At 54.1% G+C, this 19,049-nt stretch overlaps 2 protein-coding genes across 10 annotated transcripts in view; one reads left to right on the forward strand and one right to left on the reverse strand.

Moving 5' to 3' along the window:
* Positions 1–562: 562 nt before the first annotated feature.
* Positions 563–6,030, reverse strand: SPHK1 (sphingosine kinase 1). Of its 9 annotated transcripts, none has more exons than XM_069542139.1 (6): positions 5,796–6,030; positions 2,792–2,971; positions 2,304–2,456; positions 2,114–2,208; positions 1,897–2,012; positions 563–1,619 (listed from the first exon to the last, which is right to left on the reverse strand). In XM_069542139.1, exons 2-6 carry the CDS (start codon positions 2,799–2,801, stop codon positions 815–817), a joined length of 1,179 nt encoding a protein of 392 aa, XP_069398240.1. In that variant the 5' UTR covers positions 2,802–2,971; positions 5,796–6,030; the 3' UTR covers positions 563–814. The 9 variants fall into 9 exon arrangements, with proteins under 9 accessions (XP_069398240.1, XP_069398244.1, XP_069398235.1 ...); XM_069542143.1 differs by having other exon boundaries at positions 2,304–2,530; positions 5,796–5,983; XM_069542134.1 differs by lacking the exon at positions 5,796–6,030 and adding an exon at positions 4,578–5,395.
* PRPSAP1 (phosphoribosyl pyrophosphate synthetase associated protein 1) overlaps positions 2,491–19,049 on the forward strand; it is a 65,043-nt gene continuing 48,484 nt past the window's right edge. Inside the window, exons 1-2 of the mRNA XM_069542166.1 lie at positions 2,491–2,543; positions 3,204–3,328. The gene's annotated coding sequence lies outside the window, so the exon portion shown is untranslated. The remainder of the gene's footprint in view (positions 2,544–3,203; positions 3,329–19,049) is intronic.

Below are 19,049 nucleotides of genomic sequence, written 5' to 3' on the forward strand. Positions count from 1 at the left end.
GATGCTGGAGGGGGCTGGCCTGGGCTCAAAGTCACTCTTGATGGCTGGAATCTGCCCCTCCTCACCGCTGCTTCCATTTAAACCCCAGCCCACTGCTCCCCAACAAGGACAGATGAGGGCAGGGGAGCCCCAGAGCCTGCCCTGGACAGACGACAGACTCCTTGTAAAAAGGGGGACAGCTCTCTGCTATTTTGACCTCTGTTGCTCCTTGCCAGATTTCCCCAGTGCTCCTAACTCCGGGACAGTCTCCCTTTTGGCTGAGATGCGCTGGCTGTATGGCCCTAGGTAAGACTTGCTCTAAACCTCAGTCTTCCTACCTGTGCCAAGAGGCAGTTGGCTCCAAACCAGACTGTATAATCATCACTGGGGCAGGGCCCCAACTCCTGCAAAAGCAGCCTGGACCAGCTCTGGTCCTGTGCCCACTACCAAAATGACTTCCCAGGGGCTAGTACCACACACTGCCCCATCCAGGAGGGACCACTGGGCTGGTCATCAGGTTAAATTCTAGAGCCCCGGCAGAAGCAAGACCCCACTCTCTGCACCCCCTAGGATAAGACCAGCAGGCTGGGAATGTCACTTTATTCAGATCTGATTTGAGGGTGGCTTCCCTGCTTCTACCCCAACACCATCTGGCCTTTGGTGGGCAGAGCCGGTCTTTCCCACCCTCCTCCAGCGTCTCCTCCTCCTCCTCCTCCCAGCTCACCACGTGTGCTGTGGACAGGCCCTCCAGTCCTGGGGGAGGAGGGAGAGAGGGGTGGGGGGCCTGAGCACAGAGTAAACCAAGTAGACAAAGGCACTGGCAAAGCCCACGGAGTCACCGGCGCTCTGCTGGGGGCGGCCTCTGCTGAGACTTCCTGCGGGGTGAGGGCTGCGGTTTCAGAGAGGGTGGGGACTCCCTGTAGCCACTGACCATCCAGAAGTAGTTGGGGAGAACCTGGCCCTGGACAGCCTCACTGATCAGCAGTTCCCCATCCACAGCAAACACACCCTTCCCATCCTTGGGCTCCAGGCGGAAGGCAACCACGGGCACATACACCAGGTGGGGGCAGTGGCACTCCATGTGCCTGCCTTTCTCCATGGCCAGGAAGAGGCGCAGCAGCGTGGCCCGGGACACGCCGGCGCGCACGTAGAACAGATGCATGGTGCCGGCTGAACAGCGGCCCATGGGGGCCGTGAAAAGCTCACTGGCCAGGTGGGAGTGCAGGAGTGCCAACACCAGCACGAAGTCCTGCTCCGGCACCACCGTCCAGTGAGGAGGCACTGGCTGCTCCAGGGGCACCACGTGGGTGTCCGCGGGGGCCTGCGGGGCCCGAGCCGGGGAGGGGCCCCTCCTGGAGGCCAGCGTTTCTGCGGGCAGGTAGGCCAGGGTGCCCCGGTAGGTGCGCAGGGCCACCAGGCGCAGGCAGGTGCCTAGAGTGAAGCGGATCTCGCCCAGGCGCCGAAACTTCTCGCTCTCCAGATCCACGTCGGCGATGAAACCCCATGCCAGGCTGAGCACGGAGAAGAGGCGCTGCCCGCAGGCGGTCTGCAGGGATAGCAGGTCCATGGGCGCCAGCAGCCGGCGGCACAGCAGCTGCGTGCAGTTGGTCAGGAGGTCTTCCTTAGTCACCTGCTCATACCTGCAGGGGAGGGAGTCAGATGAGGAGGGCCCTTACACGACCTCCCCTTCCTCCTCCCGGGGAGCTGGGGCAGGCCAAAGTGACCCTGAGCCCCTGGAGGGAGTTGGAGAGAGAGAGAGACAGAGAGAGACAGAGACAGACAGAGACAGACAGAGAGAGAGAGAGAGAGAGAACCCTGGAACAGAGGCTCAGGGCTCCAGAGAGGAGTGGTGGTTCGCGGGCACTCATAAAAGAAAGCCCTGAGGGGAAATAAGGCCGCTTGGACCCTGGCTCTCACCCGGCGTAATAGTTCAAAGAAGCGGCCACCGCATTGCCAGAGCCGGCCGGGAGGCTACACAGGGGCTTCTGGATGGCGGTCTCCCAGTCAGGCCGCTCCATGAGCCCGTTCACCACCTGTTAGAGCACAGGCGGCCTCAGCCTGGGAAGCTCCCCCCACCCGCCTCGGCGCCCCCACGACCCAGACCCAGGCCCAGCCTCTGCTGGGAAGGCCTGACCTCATGGATCAGCCCGTCCCCGGACATGACCACCAGCGCGTCCCAGCGTCTCAGGTCCTCGGCGCGCACCAGCTCCCGGGCGTGGTTCCGCCGCTCTGTGCAGAGGGCGCGGCTATCAAGGTGGGAGGTTGGAGGGGCGGGTCCCCTGGCTAGGGATGCTCCCCGCGCCCGCTCCCGGGGAGACACTCACCAGTGAGCATCAGCGTGAAGGAGACGTCGGCCTGGGCCAGCAGCGGCTGCACGTGGCTCCAGAAGAGCTGCAGGGCTTTGCCCTTGCCCCCGCGCGGATTTAACAGCACCAGCACGTGGCAGGGCCTTGGGAGCGGGTTCCGGGAGCCTCCCGCTGTAAGCATAAACCAGAACCCGCCACTAGGGGCTGAGGATCACAACGCGGGCACCCGGGTGGAAACGCAGCGCCTGAAATCCACGGGTAATGGATCCAACTGAGCCTGGCCAGCGGCAGTGGCCTCCAGCGGGGCGCTCCAGCGGGAGCCCCACGCTCCACACCCAGCCAGTTTGGCTGGACTCAGACTCCCAACCAGCTTCTGGTCTCGTGGGGGAAAGGGCTTCTCTCCAGGGTCCCCAGCCCCTCTTTTGTTCAGTTGACTCCGGCCAACTTTCCTCACCGGGGAGAGAAGGGATCCCCCTACAGGCCTTCCCCTCCAGGCCCCCACAAACCTGCATCCATGACCTCGCCCCCTGGCCCCCGCTGCCGAGGGGTCCCCGGCACTGTCCGGACGCTGTCCGCAGCGGCGGCTCCTGACTTCAGCTCCTTATCGGTGCTGCCCAGGCGGGCCTCTCGGTGACGGCTGTGGGGCTCGCCCTCCCCGCCCGCGTCATTCCCTGCGGTTGCCGGATCTGAGGGAGAGGAAACCGCGCTGGTGGAGTCTGGAGCGGCCCCCTGAGGTGGGGGGCGCCCCGTTAGGTTCTGGGACCACGCTCTGGGAGTCGCGCGCACCGGCATCGCCTAGTTTTCCGAGAGGTCCAGAAAGCCGAGGTCCAGTGCCACCAAGAGCGCTCGGGTCCTGGAACTGAGCTCCCACCCTCCCCAGGGGGAAAGGGTCTTTTCCTGAGAGCCTGTCTTTTCTAGGACCTCAGGTTCCGGCCCGACGATGAGTCAGAGCCCGGGCTCTCTCCGTGGGATCGGGTCTTCAAGCCCCTCCCCGGGGGCCGCCAGGGGGAGGGGAGTCCAGTTGCGTAAAAAAATCCCAGAAGGTAAGTGGCCATCGCCGCGAGCGAAGTTCGGGGAGAGGGATCCTCGGCCCGAAACAGCCGGGTCGCCGTGTCCTCTACCCCGAGCTCTGGAGCTGCCCGGATCGCCGCACGCGTTTCCAAGGGCCGGGCTCTGCGGTGCCGCGCGCAGCGCTCGTGGAAGCGGCGCCGAAGTCGCGCGGAGGCTGAGCCGGAGCCGGGCCACCAGCCACCACCTCCCTCAGCCAGAGCCGAGTGGGCGCGGAGGCCATGTGCTGCACGGCAGCTCCCCCGGCCCCCCCAGGAAGCCAAGAAGAGCGAGACAGCAGGGCAGGCGGCCAGCCCTACCCAGTCGGTCCAGTTTCCTGGGGAAGCGCTACCTCCGTTCCCCACAGTGGCCTAGGGCTGAACACAGCCGGTCCCGGGCTCAGCCTCGCATCTGCGGAGCAACCGGAGCGCCGAGTAAACGCTGACTGCGCGGCCTCGCTGCCTCCAGTCTCAAACTTTTCGCTCAACTTCGGGGAGGGCGCCGTGCCTAGCCTCCCGGCCTGGCCACGCCCCGCGGCCCAGGCGTTCGCGGGGGTGGAACCCGCGCCCGGCACGGCGCAAGCCAGCCGGGCCCCGGCCTCGCCGCTCCGCCCCCGCCCGGTCCGCGCCCACGGTTCGGCCAAGCGCGCAGCCCTTTGGCTAGGTCTGGGGACTCTCGGACCCAGAAGGAAGGCGAGCGACGCGGCCTGGCGGGAGACCTGGAGGCTGCTGGCGAGGCGCGGAGCCCCAGGCCCGGCCACTAGCGGCGCGCCGCGAGCGCAGCGTCCCGGGCGCGCGAGGGTGAACGCGCATCACAGGCCGCGGCGCGCAAAATCTGAGGGGCCCCCTGATGGGGCTCCAGGCGCGCGTGGCTCAGGTCTCTGGTTAGACCCTTGCCTGTCATTGGATAGTCTCCTGGTGGAACCTGCCCCGCTGCCCGCGCCCCCCAATCCCACCCTGATTTCGAGGTCCAGGCCCCGCCAGGTACCCCTCACTTCGTGCTGGGGTGTCGCTGCAGCCGCTCCCATCCCCCCCCCCGAGTTATTTTTAGCCTCCTGGACCGCACGGCCACGGAGCCTGAGACAGCCGGAGGAGCCATCCCCGGAGTGAGGGCCAGCAGCGCGGGGGGGACGCGGTCCGGAGGAGGGGGCCTTGGAAACCTCAAAAGTTGGGTGCTTTTCCCAGAGGACAACATCGAGGCTCTCCTGAACCAGCGAGCGCTCCAGGCCCCGCGTCCCTCACCCACCTGAAAGGACCTTGGCGGTGTAAACAGGCCTAGGCGACCCCATTTGGATTGGGGAGCCAAGCATGGGGGCGTGTCCTCCGTCGCCCCCGCTGGCTCAGCGGGGAGCTGCAAACTGGCCCGGGCCTCGGGTGTCAACGGGGTGTGATAAACACATCACCGGCAAGTAAGTGTCCGACCTGAAAGTGTCCACGACCCGCTCGAGTAGGCTCCCTGTGCCGGGGGGGTGGGGGGGGGGGGGGTGGGTAGTGTGTGGCGACCCAGAGGAGGAAGTTGCCAAGGTCAAGTTACCAAGTTTCTAACTCTCTAACCAAAATTAGAAAAGAGCAAACCGCTGTAGGAGGCTTAGCTGGTGCAGGCCGGGGCTGCAGGGTGCTCACGCGCCCACACCTGCCCCCACCCGACACCCATTCGCAGACGTCTCGCTTCCCATCGCCCCTGAAAGTCGAGAAGAGGCAGGTCTCGGCACGACTCCGAGGTACCCCTTTGCGAGAGAACCCAGGCGGCCCTGTTCCCCAACACCTGGCGGGGCGGGGCCCCGGGTAGGGGAGAGGCTCAGGTTGGGACGCGTGGGTCCCAGGGCCGTTGGCCTGGCACACGGCCGGGTGGTGGCCACCTCCGCCCTGCGCAGCTCTGGGGGCTCTCCTGGCTGTGTCGTGAGTGTCCCGAGCGCGTTCCGGGAAGGTGACTCAGCGATGCTTTCACGGGTCGAGAAACTGCGAAACTAAGAACCCGAGCGGGGAGCGGGGCGGGGCGTCATCACCCTCTAGTAGCGCCGCGACCGGAGTCCACCGAGGTCTGATCTTGAACCTCCAGGCTCCCCACCCCCCGGCCAGGAATCCGGCGCCAGGAGCCGAGCGCCGCGCTGCAGCCGCAGTGCCGCGGTCACGCGACGCGGGGACGCCAGCGCCGGCGGGAGGAGGGGGCTCCTTGCGGGAGCCCGGGCTGGATCCCTCGGCTCTCCTCTCCCCCTCCTCCCTCGCCTGCCTGCTCCTCCAGCCAGGACTACGGTCAAAGTCAGGGCTTTGGGCGCCTGGAAGACCCAGGACGCGGCGTGATGCTCCCGGGGATCTCGGATCTTGGAGGGGGGCGGCCTCCCTCTTCTCCCCGCGAGCGCTTCCATCAGTCCTGAGAAGCCGCTGCTTAAACCTCGGAGTCTGGTGGGACTCAGGCCCGGGAAGCGAGGACGTGGCCGTGCACGAGCCTAGTGAGAAAGCCCACCTGCCGCAGGGTCCCTCCGCCTCCCTAGCTGGAGCCCCCGGGGTCGTGCGGCCGCGCGGGGGCGGGGTTAACTGGAAACCCAGCGGCGAGGGAGGCGGGGCGGCCTGCTGGGCTGTTATCCGGCCTCCGAGAGCCCAGTGGGAGGGAGGTGAAGGGCAGAGCCCTCTGGCCCCGGTTCCAATCCGCACAAAGGCTCCTCTGTCCTCCCGGCCGCCTCTCCCCAGCCCCCGTCCCCACCCCCAAGGTCCCTGCTCTGCCCGCTTCATTCTCGTCTGTCACCTCCTCCCTCCGGCCTCCCTCCCTCCCGGCCCGCCCCACCCCCAGCCCCTCTCTAAAGAGCTTTATTTCATCTCCAGAGACCCTCGTCAGTACCCATGGCCCAGGAGACCGGATTGGGCAAGAGGAAGATGCTTTTCCCCTTTTGATAACTGGGGGAAGTGAAACCCTAAGAGGTGAAGGGTCTTGCCTAGCTAAGCCACTGAACAGCTCCCTACAGAGCTGAGAAGCAAACCCAGATCCCAGCCCCCAGCCCGGGAGGCCCAGCTGACCCCAGGCTTCTAGCTGGCGTTTGAGTATCCATCCGCTCCACGTGTTGCTTGCCACAGAGCTGCCTCACCCACCCCGCTGCTCAATCGCTCTGAGAAAGAGGAAGCATCTGGAAGCCCTCTCCAGGCTTCATCTTCCAGGTTCTGATTAAGCAACTGGCTGCTGTGGCCACAGGCCTGGCATGAGGCTTGATCTGTCTCTGTCACCAACCATCAGGTACACCTGTCTCAGAGGGGAAAGAGACTGCTGTTCCAACTCCCCCAGTCACCCTCCCTCCTCCTTGAGGGCAGCCTTCCCAGAACACACCTGATCCTTTTTTGTTCTTTTTTTTTTTTTTTTTTAGAAAAAAGCAAGTAGGCATGCACTGGGCCCAGCCCAGCTCTCTGGAAACTTGGAGCCAAGGCTGCCAGATGGCAAATGACTTGCTTTTATTAGGAGAGGTTTCCTGCCATCTCCTTGGCTACCCACTCCAGTATTTATTCTTGCCTAGTGAATTCCATGGGCAGAGGAGCCTGGCGGGCGACAGCCCATGGGGTCGAAGAGAGTTGGACACGGCTCAGCAACTAACATTCATTTCTTCATTCCTGCCATCTCAGCTGTTCCTGAGGTTCCAGCTCCCAGGCTGAACTGCAGGACCCCGCGGCCTGCCTTGACCTCAAGGGCTTTCTGCCTGGAAGGCTGCCAGGGCAGGGAAAGGGAGGTGTCCAGCCTGACAAACTGTTTTTAAGACTGGTCTCCTGGGATGGACCCAGATGTGGTTTTCCATTCTGAAATCCCAGTGACCCTGCCACGCATTGAGGGTGGCAGGCTGTGGGTGGAGAGGTGTGCCCTGCACGGGCATGCAGGAGACCAGACTGGTCGCATGAGATTCCTGACTTGCAGGCAGTGTTCCAAGTTTCTGTCTCCGTGGTGGTTCAGCTGCTCCAGGTGTGGTGGGGTGAGCCTGGCTTTACCTTGGAGGTGGCCTCCTCCTCCTCACAGACGTCCTTGTCGAGGCTGCCAGCCATCGTCTCCTCTGGGTCTCTGGACTCTGCCTCCCACACACCCCACATCTGAGCCGGCCTGCTCAGAGGGACACATCCCTTTCAGGGAAGTTCACTAGCACAGCCTCCCCGAAAAGACCTCACCCCCACCACTCATTTTAGCTGCTGGTCTGGCATCTGAAGGCATCTGTGTTAGTTTCCTCGCGTTGTCATAACAAGGTACCACAGACTGAGTGATTTAGAAATTTACTGTATCACGGTTCTTAAGAAATCCAAGATTAAGATGTCAGCAGGGTCGGTTCCTTTCAAGCCCTGTGAGGCAGTGTCTTGTTCCAGGCTTCTCCCCTAGCTACTAGTGGTTGACTGGCCAACTTTGGTGTTCCTCACCTGTATGTGCAGGCTTCCCAGGTGGCTCAGTGGTAAAGAATCCACCTGTCAAGGCAGGAGATGTAGGTTTGAGTCCTGGGTCTGGAAGATCCCCAGGAGGAGGGCATGGCAACCCACTCCAGTATTCTTGCTGGGAAATCCCATGGACAGAGGAGCCTGGCGGGCTACAGACCATGGGGTCACAAACTGGACACGACTGAGCACGCTCCCATAACCTGTGCATGCATCATGCAAGCTCCACCTTGGCCACCGCGTGGCCCTCTTCCCTGGTGAAAGATCTGGCTGAAATTTCTTGTTTCAGGGTCTGCATTATCTTCTGCGGGCATGTTCTTTTTCGAATGCAAATTACTCTGGGAGGAAAACCCAGTTAGTTATGAGGACTCTAGTGTGAATGGATGTATCACTTTTTAAACTAAAAAAAAATAAAAACAATACTAGGTGTCTCCAGAGAGGGCAACAGTGTAGGCTCCCGTGGGTGTCGCAGGAAAGGGATCTGGGAACTGGCCCTGCTCGCCTCCCACTGTTGGGGGAACTTGTTTACACCTGTGCTGCCAGGTGGCCTTGCCCAGGCTTGCACACCACCCCAGCTCCCCAACTTTCAGATCTTACCCTGCACCTTGGCTTATGGCATCTCTGGTTTTCTGAGCAGATGGGTTTCTTCCTCAGTCCTTAGGAGAACAAAGCTGGGTTTTGTGTTAGTGTCCTGGGCTCTCATTGCTGCACCGATTTCTCATCTTGCAGTTCTGGAGGTCACAAGTTTAGAATGGATTGGCAGGGCTGAGCTGTCTTCCTGTTCTAGCGTCTAGAAGCACCTGCATTCCTTGGCCGCGGATCCCTCCTTTCACCTCCGTGCTGGCAGTCTAGCATCTCCAAGTCTCCGTCTGACTTTTGCTTCTGTTGTCACATCTCTGACCTTCCTGCTCTGTGCTAAGTCATTTCAGTTGTGTCTGACTCTTTGCGACCCTAAAGACTGTAGCCTTCCAGGCTCCTCTGTCCTTGGGATTCTCCAGGCAAGAATACTGGAGTGGGTTGCCATTTCCTCCTCCAGGGGAATCTTTCCCACTCAGGGGATTGAACCTGAGTCTCTTACATCTCCCGCGTTGGTACGAGAGTTCTTTACCACTGCTGCCACCTGGGAAGCTCCCAGATCTTCCTGAAAGTGAAAGTCGTTCAGTTCAGTCGTGTCCAACTCTTTGCAACCCCAAGGACTATACAATCCATGGAATTCTCCAGGCCAGAATACTGGAGTGGGTAGCCTATCCCTGCTCCAGGGGATCTTCCTGACCCAGGAATCAAACTGGAGTCTCCCGCATTGCAGGCAGATTCTTTACCAGCTAAGCTACCAGGGAAGCCCCCAGATCTTCTTGCCTCCCTCTTGTAAGTTCTTCCATCTGTGATGACATTGGCCCCACCTGGCTAACCCAGGTTGAGTTCCCCTTCCAAAAGCCTTAATTTAACTTGGTCACAACTGCAAAATCGCTTTTGCCATATAAAGTAACATACTCATGGGTCGCATGGAACTATGACACAGACATCTTTGGGGGCTATTATTCTGCCAACCACAGTGGGGTAGGGAATGTCTGGGAATCATGTCCTTACTTGGCGCCAGAACCTTCTTTCTAGCATTCCACATATCCGCAGTGGTACCAGCTGAACACAAACCAGGAACTTGGTTTCCCTCAATTCGCATTCATCATGGTGGGGCCGAAAACATTCCTGCTGAGGTCATTGACACATGATTCTGTAGACTTTGTGGTCTTTGACTCATCAGACAGAGGCCCCTGCAAAGAACACCGGTTTCCATTTTTAAAAACTGCAAAGGAGGAAAAAAAGAAATTGCCCGAGAAGGAGCAAGTGGCATATTCACTAAACATAGTAATTATAGGATTGCAAATGACTTTTCACCTGAGGAAAGGGTGGGGCGCAGACCTGCCCATCCATTTCGAGTTTGGCAGAATTCCCCACTCTGCAGGAAGGGCTTCCACTGGCCCAGCCCACTGGGTACCACACAAAAGACATGGTCCTCACAGCTCCTGTCATGAAGCCTGGCAGTCTAGCTACTTTTACACTCTGTGATGAGGCTGGACCAGGCCAGCCACATGGAGAACGGTGGCTAGGAATATTTCATAGGTTCTTGCTGACATCAGCTCTGGTTTGGGCTCTCTACAGCGAGCTCTGGCCTGTCTCCAGCACTCAGTCCCACATCCTGGACACGCGTGAGGGAAGAGAAGTTCCCCTTCTGAGGCTGCAGCCAGCCCCTGCCCTACCCAACTGTGCTTTTCTTTTTAAAGAAATAATTTTATTTTTCTGTGTGGATCTTTATTCCTGGGCAGGGACTTCTTTCTCTAGTTGCCACTCCTAGTTGTGTGCAGGCTTCTCATTGCCGTGGCTTCTCTCGTTCTGGAGCACAGGCTCTGGAACACACTGGCTTCAGTAGTCTGGGCGTGTGGGTTCAGCAGTTGCAGCTCCCGGGCTCCAGAGCACAGGCGTTACAGCTGTGGAGCATGCGCTTAGGGGCCCCGCGGCATCTGGCGTCTTTCCAGATCAGGGATTGAACCCATGACTCCTGCATTGGCAGACAGACTCTTTACCACTGAGCTACCCGGGAAGCCCTCAACTGTGCTTTGAAATCACTTACTCATTTATACTGGTTCGGCTTCCCTGGTGGCTCAGACGGTAAAACATCTGCCTGCATTGGCGGGAGACCCCTTGGAGGAGGAAATGGCAACCCACTCCAGTATTCTTGCCTGGAAAATTCGATGGAATGAGGAGCCTGGTCAGCTACAGTCCATGGGGTCGCAAAGAGTGGGACACGACTGAAGCGACTTCACTTCACATATTGGTTCCGAGAGACGCTGTGTGACTGGTCGTCTCCTTCAAGGGAAGAGCAGTCAGCAACCGTGTCAAACTGCTTTGGGTGATTCCCAAAAGGAGAACTTCTGGAAAGCAGGAAGAGAGACCTGGCCGCTCTGCAGCCAGGCAGCAGGAACGCTGAGCCGCTTTTATTTGGTCCCCCACGTCCAAGCCAAGGGGATGGGTGTGTACACAGGTTTCCGGGCCTTTTTTGTTGTGCAGAGTGTTTTCCACTTTAACATCACTCCAAAGCTAAGCCGCGTCCTTGGGTTGTTCCCAAAGCAAACAGGCTGGACGCAGCGCTTTGGCGCTAATGGTCTGGGGTGGTTTCCTCCTACCTGGGAATGGACCACTTCCACAGAGCAGAGGTGACATCCTCTCTCACCCACCTCCGGAGATGGGGAACGCCCTTTCAAGGCATCCTGCTGGCCCCTAGTGGGCACCTGGGGTTGCATCCCTCTCGCCTCTCAGGCCTCCTTCACAGAAGCCAATTCACTGGAGGCCAAAGAGGGGCCAGCGCCCTACTTTGCCAAGCTGCAAAAAAAGATGGGTGCCTGGAGTGGGGCTTGCCTGCCCCTGACGCTCATTATCCACATCCCGAAAATAGACATTCCCCTTCCCTGGAGGCTGGCCTCCTGAAGGTCAAACCCTTCGATTCTTTCCAGACAGAACCCTGGTCATTTAAGTAATGATTACACAGGATGGGCTGGACAGCTGGGGCTGAGGAGAGGGGCCCTGGGGCAAGGGACATGGTAACCTCATTCCACACGTGTGCCCCCGAAGCTTTGTGCTGCCAAGGGAGTGATGCTGGGCCGATCCGACAGGAGAGCCACTTCCAAAAGTGGCTTGTTGTCCTTTTTGCTCCTTGCCCTAAAGTGCTGACCACGGCAACGTGACTGGCATCTTGAAAATGAGTCGAGATGTCATTTCTCCTTCAAGGCACCATCAGATGATCCTAGTAGCCGCCTCTGAAACTCCCTGTCTCAAAACAGAAGAGGGAGCCGAGTGATTACCTATCAAAGCTTATAGACTAAGGAGTAAAGTTATTTTTAAAGAAAACAAAAGATGGAATGGGCTTGGGAGGAGCATATAATGGGAAGCATATACGAAGAAAGTATCCTTTCTTTTCTGTGTCCGTCTCCTTCCTAGAGCTGCCATGAGCATGGTTCTGAACACAGAAGTCCTCGAGAGAAATGCTTGTGGGCTGACCCCTCCCAACCACAGCAGAGGATCCAGGGGAGGGAGCCCCATCTGGGCGCCAGGTGGCTGTTGCAGCGATGCAGAGAGCCCAGGAAGGACACAGTCAAACACCCCACCTCCTCCTGGCTCTGCGCAGCAGACTGATGGGTCCCGGGAGGGAGGGACAGACAGACGGCTCTGATGAGAGTTTAAAGGACGTATCCATCTTCTGGACTCGGCATGACCTAGAAAAATCCACAGCATCAACTTGGCATTTGCCAGCAAGCGCAAAGGTCCTATCATTTTAGGCTGAATTCCAGTTGCCACGTGACAAGTATCTGTGACCACTTGGTTCGCAAATTGAGGACTTGGAGCACTTAAGAAGGGAAGACAATCTAACTGTAAAACAGGATTAGCATGGAATCAGATCTGCCACCTGCATCTCTTGGCAGGAGTGCTATTCCTAAGGGGAGAGGCGTGTTGAGTCCTTGGGGGTGGATCCGTGACCCCGATTTGCAGCCATTAGCGGTACAGGAACCACACTGACTGGGGGAAGGCTGGCTGGCCGCCAGGAGCCAGGCAAACCCTAGGACAGTAAGGGCTCAGGCAGGACCCTAAGTGGAAGCGCAGGCTTCAGGCTTCATTGTACTCAGTTGCATCTGGCTCTCTTCAACCACATGGGCAGTAGCCCGCCAGGCCCCTCTGTCTACGGAAACTTCCAGGCAAGAACGCTGGAGTGGGTTGCCGTTTCCTCCTCTGGGGACCTTCCTGACCCAGGAATGGAGCCTGCGCCTCCTGTGTCTCCTGCATTGGCAGGTGGATTCTTTACCATTGAGCCCCCTGAAAGAACAGCAACATCATTTTAATTCTAAACCAAGACTTGGATATTATGTGTACTTAACAAAGATAGGCTGGTCACCCATGAAAAACTGGTCGTAACAGATGTGGAACAGGGTCTTCCCTGTAGCTCAGATGGTAAAGAATCTGCCTGCAATGCAAGAGACTTGAGTTCAAACCCCAGGTCGAGAAAGAACCCTGGGGAAGGGAATGGCTACCCACTCCAGTACTCTGGTCTGGAGAATTCCATGGACAGAGGAGCCTGGCAGGCTACAGTCCATGGGGTCACAAAGAGTCGGATAGAACTGAGCAGCCAACACTACTACTACTAATAGATGTGGAAAACGAATCTGGAGTACCCACCTGCCCTTGAGGAAAATATATGTTAAAAATTTTTTTATTGAAGTATAGTTGATTTACAATAGTGTGTTCCAGGTGTATAACCAAGTGATTCAGTTATACATATTTTCTGTTTCAGGTTCTTTTCCGTTCTGGTTATTATAATACATTGAATATAGTTCCCTGTGCTGTACAGTAGGTTGTTATTTTATTTTGTGTATATATCGTGGTAGTGGTGTGTATCTGTTAATCCCAAGCTCCTGATTTAACCTCCCCACCCTGCCCCAGGGCTTCCCTGATGGCTCAGTGGTAAAGAACTCTCCTGCCAATATAGGAGATGTGGGTTCAATCCCTGGGTTGGGAAGATCCCCTGGAGAAGGAAACAGCAGCCCAACTCCAATATTCTTGGCCTGGGAAATCCCATGGACAGAGGAGCCTGGCGGGCTACAGTCCATGGACTCACAAGAGTCAGACATAATTTAGCGACTGACCAACAACAACAACCCTGGCCCAAGAAAAATATCTTTTTTTTCCTCTTTGGCTATGCCGGGTAGGTTATGGGATCCCAGACCCTCAGCAGTGGAAGCCTGGAGTCCTAATCACTGGACCACAAGGGAAGTCCCAAAAAATCTCTTTTACAAAGGAGAGACCTGGGACTTCCAGGCAGTTCAGTGGTTAAGGTTCTGAACTCCCAATGCAGGGGACAGGGTTTCAGGAACTAAGATCCCGCATGCCACACAGTGTGGCCAAAAAAAAAAAAGAGAGAGAAACTCAAGGTTCCTCAAAAAATTAAACATAGATTTACCATGTGACCCAATAATTCCACTCCTAGGTATTTACCCAAGAGAACTGAGAACATGTGTCCACATAAAACCTTGTACACGAATGCTCACAGAAGCTCTGTTCACAATACCCAAAAAAGGCAGAAACAACCCAAGTGTCCATCAGTAGATGGACGGCTAAAAGAAACGTGGCTTATCTACATTAAGGAATAGTGTTTGTCCATAAAAAGGAATGACGTCCTGATCGGTGCTACACTGTGAGTGAACTTTAAGAACATGTGAAAGAAGTGACAGAAGGCAGACAAAAAGGCCATATATTGTGTGATTCCATTTAAATGAAACCTCCAGAATAGATAAATTCATCAAGACAGAAAGCAGGTTGGTGGTTGCCAGGAGGACAATGCTTAATGGACATGGGTTCTATTGGGGATGATTTTATTTCTGGTGATAGTTTTATTGTGGGTTTTATTTTGAAACCAGATAGAGCTCATTGTTGCACAACGTGAATATGCTAATTGACTTGTTTATTTCCTGTTATATGCATTTCTTCCCCTTTTTTTTTTTAAAAATGAGGGACTTGAACCAGCAATGTCCCTTTCAGGATCATTCTTCTGTGATGCACAAAAAAGTCCATTTCTAATGATGCAGTTTAAATTATGATTTGACGGGCTGTTAAAGAAAAACATTTGTTCTGTTATGCCCAGAGTCCGAGTCCCCAAAACTGAGAGAATAAGACGTCCACATCAATGCAAAAGCATGAAGGGGTTTTATTTCTAGCTCGAGCTAGGGCTCCCGCCACATCCAACATAGTGGAGTGGAGCAAGGAGCCCCGAGCCCAGATTTACAGCAGTATTTATAGGTTTTAGAACAGAGTGTCGGCAAGGGCTGATTGGCTGCAGGAGTTTCCTAGTATTTACTAATTGGCTAATCTTTATTGGCTGCAGGGGTTTCCTGGTATTTACTAATTGGCTATTGGCTGCAGGGGGATGTCTTTTACATCCTGATAAACTCAAACCAGGTTCCGGGGAGTATGCTGATTAGACAAGTCCTGGCATCCGCAGGGATGACCTCACTGGGCAATGACTCAGCTTTTCCCGTGAGTCCTACCTTAGTCCCTGAAGCCTATCATGGCGTTTGTTAGGTCCCAACATTCCCCCCTGTCTTTTGTTATACTGAGGAATCTTCCTCAGCATTTTGGGGCAGGGCCTGATATTGCTGCCTAAGTACTGGTACCTGGACTGTATTGATGCGCTCCTTAACAAATGTGATAGGTCTATTTAGGATACAGGGGCCAAGAGTGAGCTTGGCCAGGGACTACCTGATTACCCCTGAGTGATTCACATAACAACGTTCTTCCCCTAACAGAGCACATAGGCCCCCTGAGAGACTTCATACTCAAGATACTTTTTGGAAATTGGGGCGGAGGTCTCTTTCTTCTGTATCTTCTTCCTGCTGTGCATGGGCGTAGGCCTGCCTAGCAGAGCAGAAGTCTCTCTACCCGATCTAAGTTGGGGTTTTCCACATCTGAAACCAGCTTTTACCCTTGTAGTTGCAGCAATTTAGTTGGCCCCTCTCAGAGATGAAATAGACAAGGGCCAAACAAGAGACCTACCAGGATGGTCATCTCTGGTCCCCAGAAACAGAAGGCAACATTTGGGGTGAGGGTTACAGGGTCTGTGACCCCTTCTGATTGGTTGGTGGTGAGGCAACAGAGCAGTGCTCCAAGAATCTTGTGTTCAGTCTGAAGTTACCATCTTCCACCCGGGTGGGGGCTCAAAGACATTGTTATGCATACTTTTTTGAGTAGGAACTGGGACTCTGTCTGGAAGCTGTACCAACCTTTGTTTGTTTTTGTATCCCCTCCCTTCCCTGATTAGCAATTGTTTGAATCCATGCTTTGGAATTCAGGGAAGGCCAAGGAGGCTGAACAAAGTCTATATCCTACAGATAAGAAATGAAGAACACAGAGCAGATTTGTACTCCAGAGCCCCACAGAGTCCCAGTAAGTTTTAATTTTAGGGAACTAGGCAACAATGACTATGATAACTTCCTGTCAAAATGGGGCATAGGACTGCCCCAGCTTGGAGCAATACAAGCTCTAATCTGAAAGTACACCCAGAGCATCACCTATTTTTTAAGATATCTGAACTGTAGCTACTCTATTTTGACTTTTGTAAACTATTCCTTAATAGCCAAAGCAGATTTCACCATTAATGACGTCAGTGTTTCTCTAGATATGAGAAGATGCAAGAATTGGGACTCAGAATTTTCTCCTGAAAAGATCTGACTATCTGAAGGCCTGTTCTGCCAGTTTTCCCAGAGCACAGAGTGTCTCATTCCTGATTTTCACCCTGAACTCCTTTCAGGGGCATTGAAAGTCAGCAGTTGCAGTGGCCATGATTTAATCTTTGTAGATGCAGATGGCGAGTGTCAGTCTTCAGTTGGTAGAGCCCCTTTTTGCTCATAAACTTGACCATGATTATGAGGGGGGGCACTTCATGACCGTTTTATCCCATGGTGCTGAGCATGTCCATTCTCAGGTTTGGCAAAAGATTTTGTTGACAGGCCACTCAATGTGCTGTTACTGGATTAGGCCATAAAACAGTATCCAAAATTCTCTGGACCACCTGTCTTATTAGCTTCTTGGTCCAGGAAAATATTCCCTCTAGATATGGCAAGCAGCAACGAGAGTTACACTGTTATCATCAATCTCATATGGGACTATATATTATTCTATTAGAGGCCTCATACACACATTTGACAGTGTAAGAAACAGCAATTTTGTAAGACAGGGGAAATACAAATAACATAGCCAGCAGTATTAGTAAAGTCACAAGTAAGACTTAGGCTAAGAACTTCCATTAGATGTAGCCCAGTATATCTTCAGGTCATCTGACTTAGTCTGTCCTGTAGAATCTTTATCTTCCAGGGAAATTATATATTGGAATTAGTTTGAGAGGAAGATTTTCCCTACTCCCTGAAAACATAAGATTCAACCCCATAATTTTTCAGATAGAAGCCATAAAAGTTATAAGCATATTCGCTGGTTCATTCAGTCCTTTTGCTAACTTTTGTGAAGTCATCAGGTTTTCCATTAAAATACCAGGACATATCAGAATGTTAAAAACTCCATACAATTTTTAGGATATCTGTATTAGTAATTTTACCATACATTATAACCTGAATGGATTTATTACTCATCTAATAGTCTTTCATGTAATTTAACCAAATAAACACAGCTTAATCTCTCTCTTTGGGATGTTTCAGGGGCCCTCTGAAGCACCCCAAAGTTAGCTAGAGATATAAAAGCTCATATCTCATTTACATTTTTTAGAAGTTTCTTCGCTTGAGGTAATTTCCTTGTTGACAAACTTGTAACAGATATAATATTTAACCTATATTAATCCTAGGTACAATGAAAATATTCTACTTAACATTATTCTAAGACATGTCTATATTAGATAGGTCAACAAACAAACATTAATATCAGGTATTTAACATTGAATATTTCCCAGTTCATATGAACCTGGAATTAATTTAGAATTACTTGATTTGTAAGCACTTACCTTTTTTAAGCCAAATAAATAGAGCTCATATACAAAAATATTACCAAGACATATTTAGACAGTACAAGATCTAGCTTCAAGTCTTTTTTTTCCTTTTTCCTCAGTGTCAGATAAGTGTTCCTGAGAGCCCTGGTCTCAAGGCGCAGGGAAAGAAAATCAAGTGCTAACAAAATGGCGGCAGGTCTAAACCACATGGTTGCCAGACAAAGCAAAATTTCCTTTTCCAGGGGATCCTCTTGACCCAGGGATCAAACCCAAGTCTCCCATATTGCAGGCAGACGCTTTAACCTCGGCTCCACCAGGGAAGCCCTTAAATACAAAAATACAGTCTCTCAGAAAACCTCCTATAGAGACACAGAACTTCAGATCTAAGTACTAACATCAGTCATAAGGGACAAAGGAGTAGAAGTCGCTTGCCCCATGATTACAGAGAACACAGGAGACAAAATGAACACACAAAGAACAGAGACAATGCCGGCACTCACACAGACACGACAAACAGATAACAAATACACATTGGCCGAGAACACAGCACTAGGTCTTCCTGGGCCCCCCTGAAAGTTTCTTTCCCTCGAGGTAATCTTACCAACAAGGCGTCCACAGAGCCAGCCGCCTCCTCAGCACGGTGCCAGGCCTTGGCCTTACGCTGGTCTTAACCAGAGAACAGAGCCAGCCGCCTCCCCAGCACGATGCTGGGCCTCGGCCTTACGCTGGTCTTAACCAGCACCAACACCGGTGTTCAGATATCTCTCCTCCTAGTGAGGAAACCCCTTCTACCGGGAGAGTGTTATTCTTCCCAGTTAAAGGGATCCCAGACGAGCCCCCAAATGTTATGCCCAGAGTCCGAGTCCCCAAAACTGAGAGAATAAGACGTCCACAGCAATGCAAAAGCATGAAGGGGTTTTATTTCTAGCTCGAGCTAGGGCTCCTGCCACACCCAACACAGTGGAGTGGAGCAAGGAGCCCCGAGCCCAGATTTACAGCAGTATTTATAGGTTTTAGAACAGAGCGTCGGCAAGGGCTGATTGGCTGCAGGAGTTTCCTAGTATTTACTAATTGGCTAATCTTTATTGGCTGCAGGGGTTTCCTGGTATTTACTAATTGGCTATTGGCTGCAGGGGGATGTCTTTTACATCCTGATAAACTCAAACCAGGTTCCGGGGAGTATGCTGATTAGACAAGTCCTGGCATCCGCAGGGATGACCTCACTGGGCCAATGACTCAGCTTTTCCCGTGAGTCCTACCTTAGTCCCTGAAGCCTATCATGGCATTTGTTAGGTCCCAACAATTCCAGGCACTTGTTAAAGAAGGGTAAGCTGGGCTATATTCAGACCCTCTGTGATAGGGGCAGGGACCACTACCTTGGGGTCTTACAGATGGGTGGGAGGGAGCAGAGATTGAATTCAACTGTCAATACAAAGACAAGTGGGAATATAAGCCAAGGAGTAGGGTAGGCATCAGTGGGTGGAAGATCACTAAAAGGAACCATCAGGGATCAGGGGAGATTCTCACTAAACTGACCTGGCAGAACTTCCAGTGGCTAGGATGCCACACTCCCGTTGCAGGGGGGCTGGGTTCGATCCCCTTTTAAGGAACTGGATCCCACATACCACAACTGAGAGTTTGCATGCCACAACTAAAGAACCCACATGCCTCAACTAAGACCCGGTACAGCCAAATAAATTAATTAATTAAAAAAAAAAAACTTGCTGAAGGCAGGCCAGGAGGCTCAGACATCACCCGAGGATGCTGGACAATGGGGAACCCAAATATTTTGAAGGT

The sequence above is a fragment of the Ovis canadensis genome, chromosome 11, assembly GCF_042477335.2.
Source record: "Ovis canadensis isolate MfBH-ARS-UI-01 breed Bighorn chromosome 11, ARS-UI_OviCan_v2, whole genome shotgun sequence".
NCBI classification, from domain to species: domain Eukaryota; kingdom Metazoa; phylum Chordata; class Mammalia; order Artiodactyla; family Bovidae; genus Ovis; species Ovis canadensis.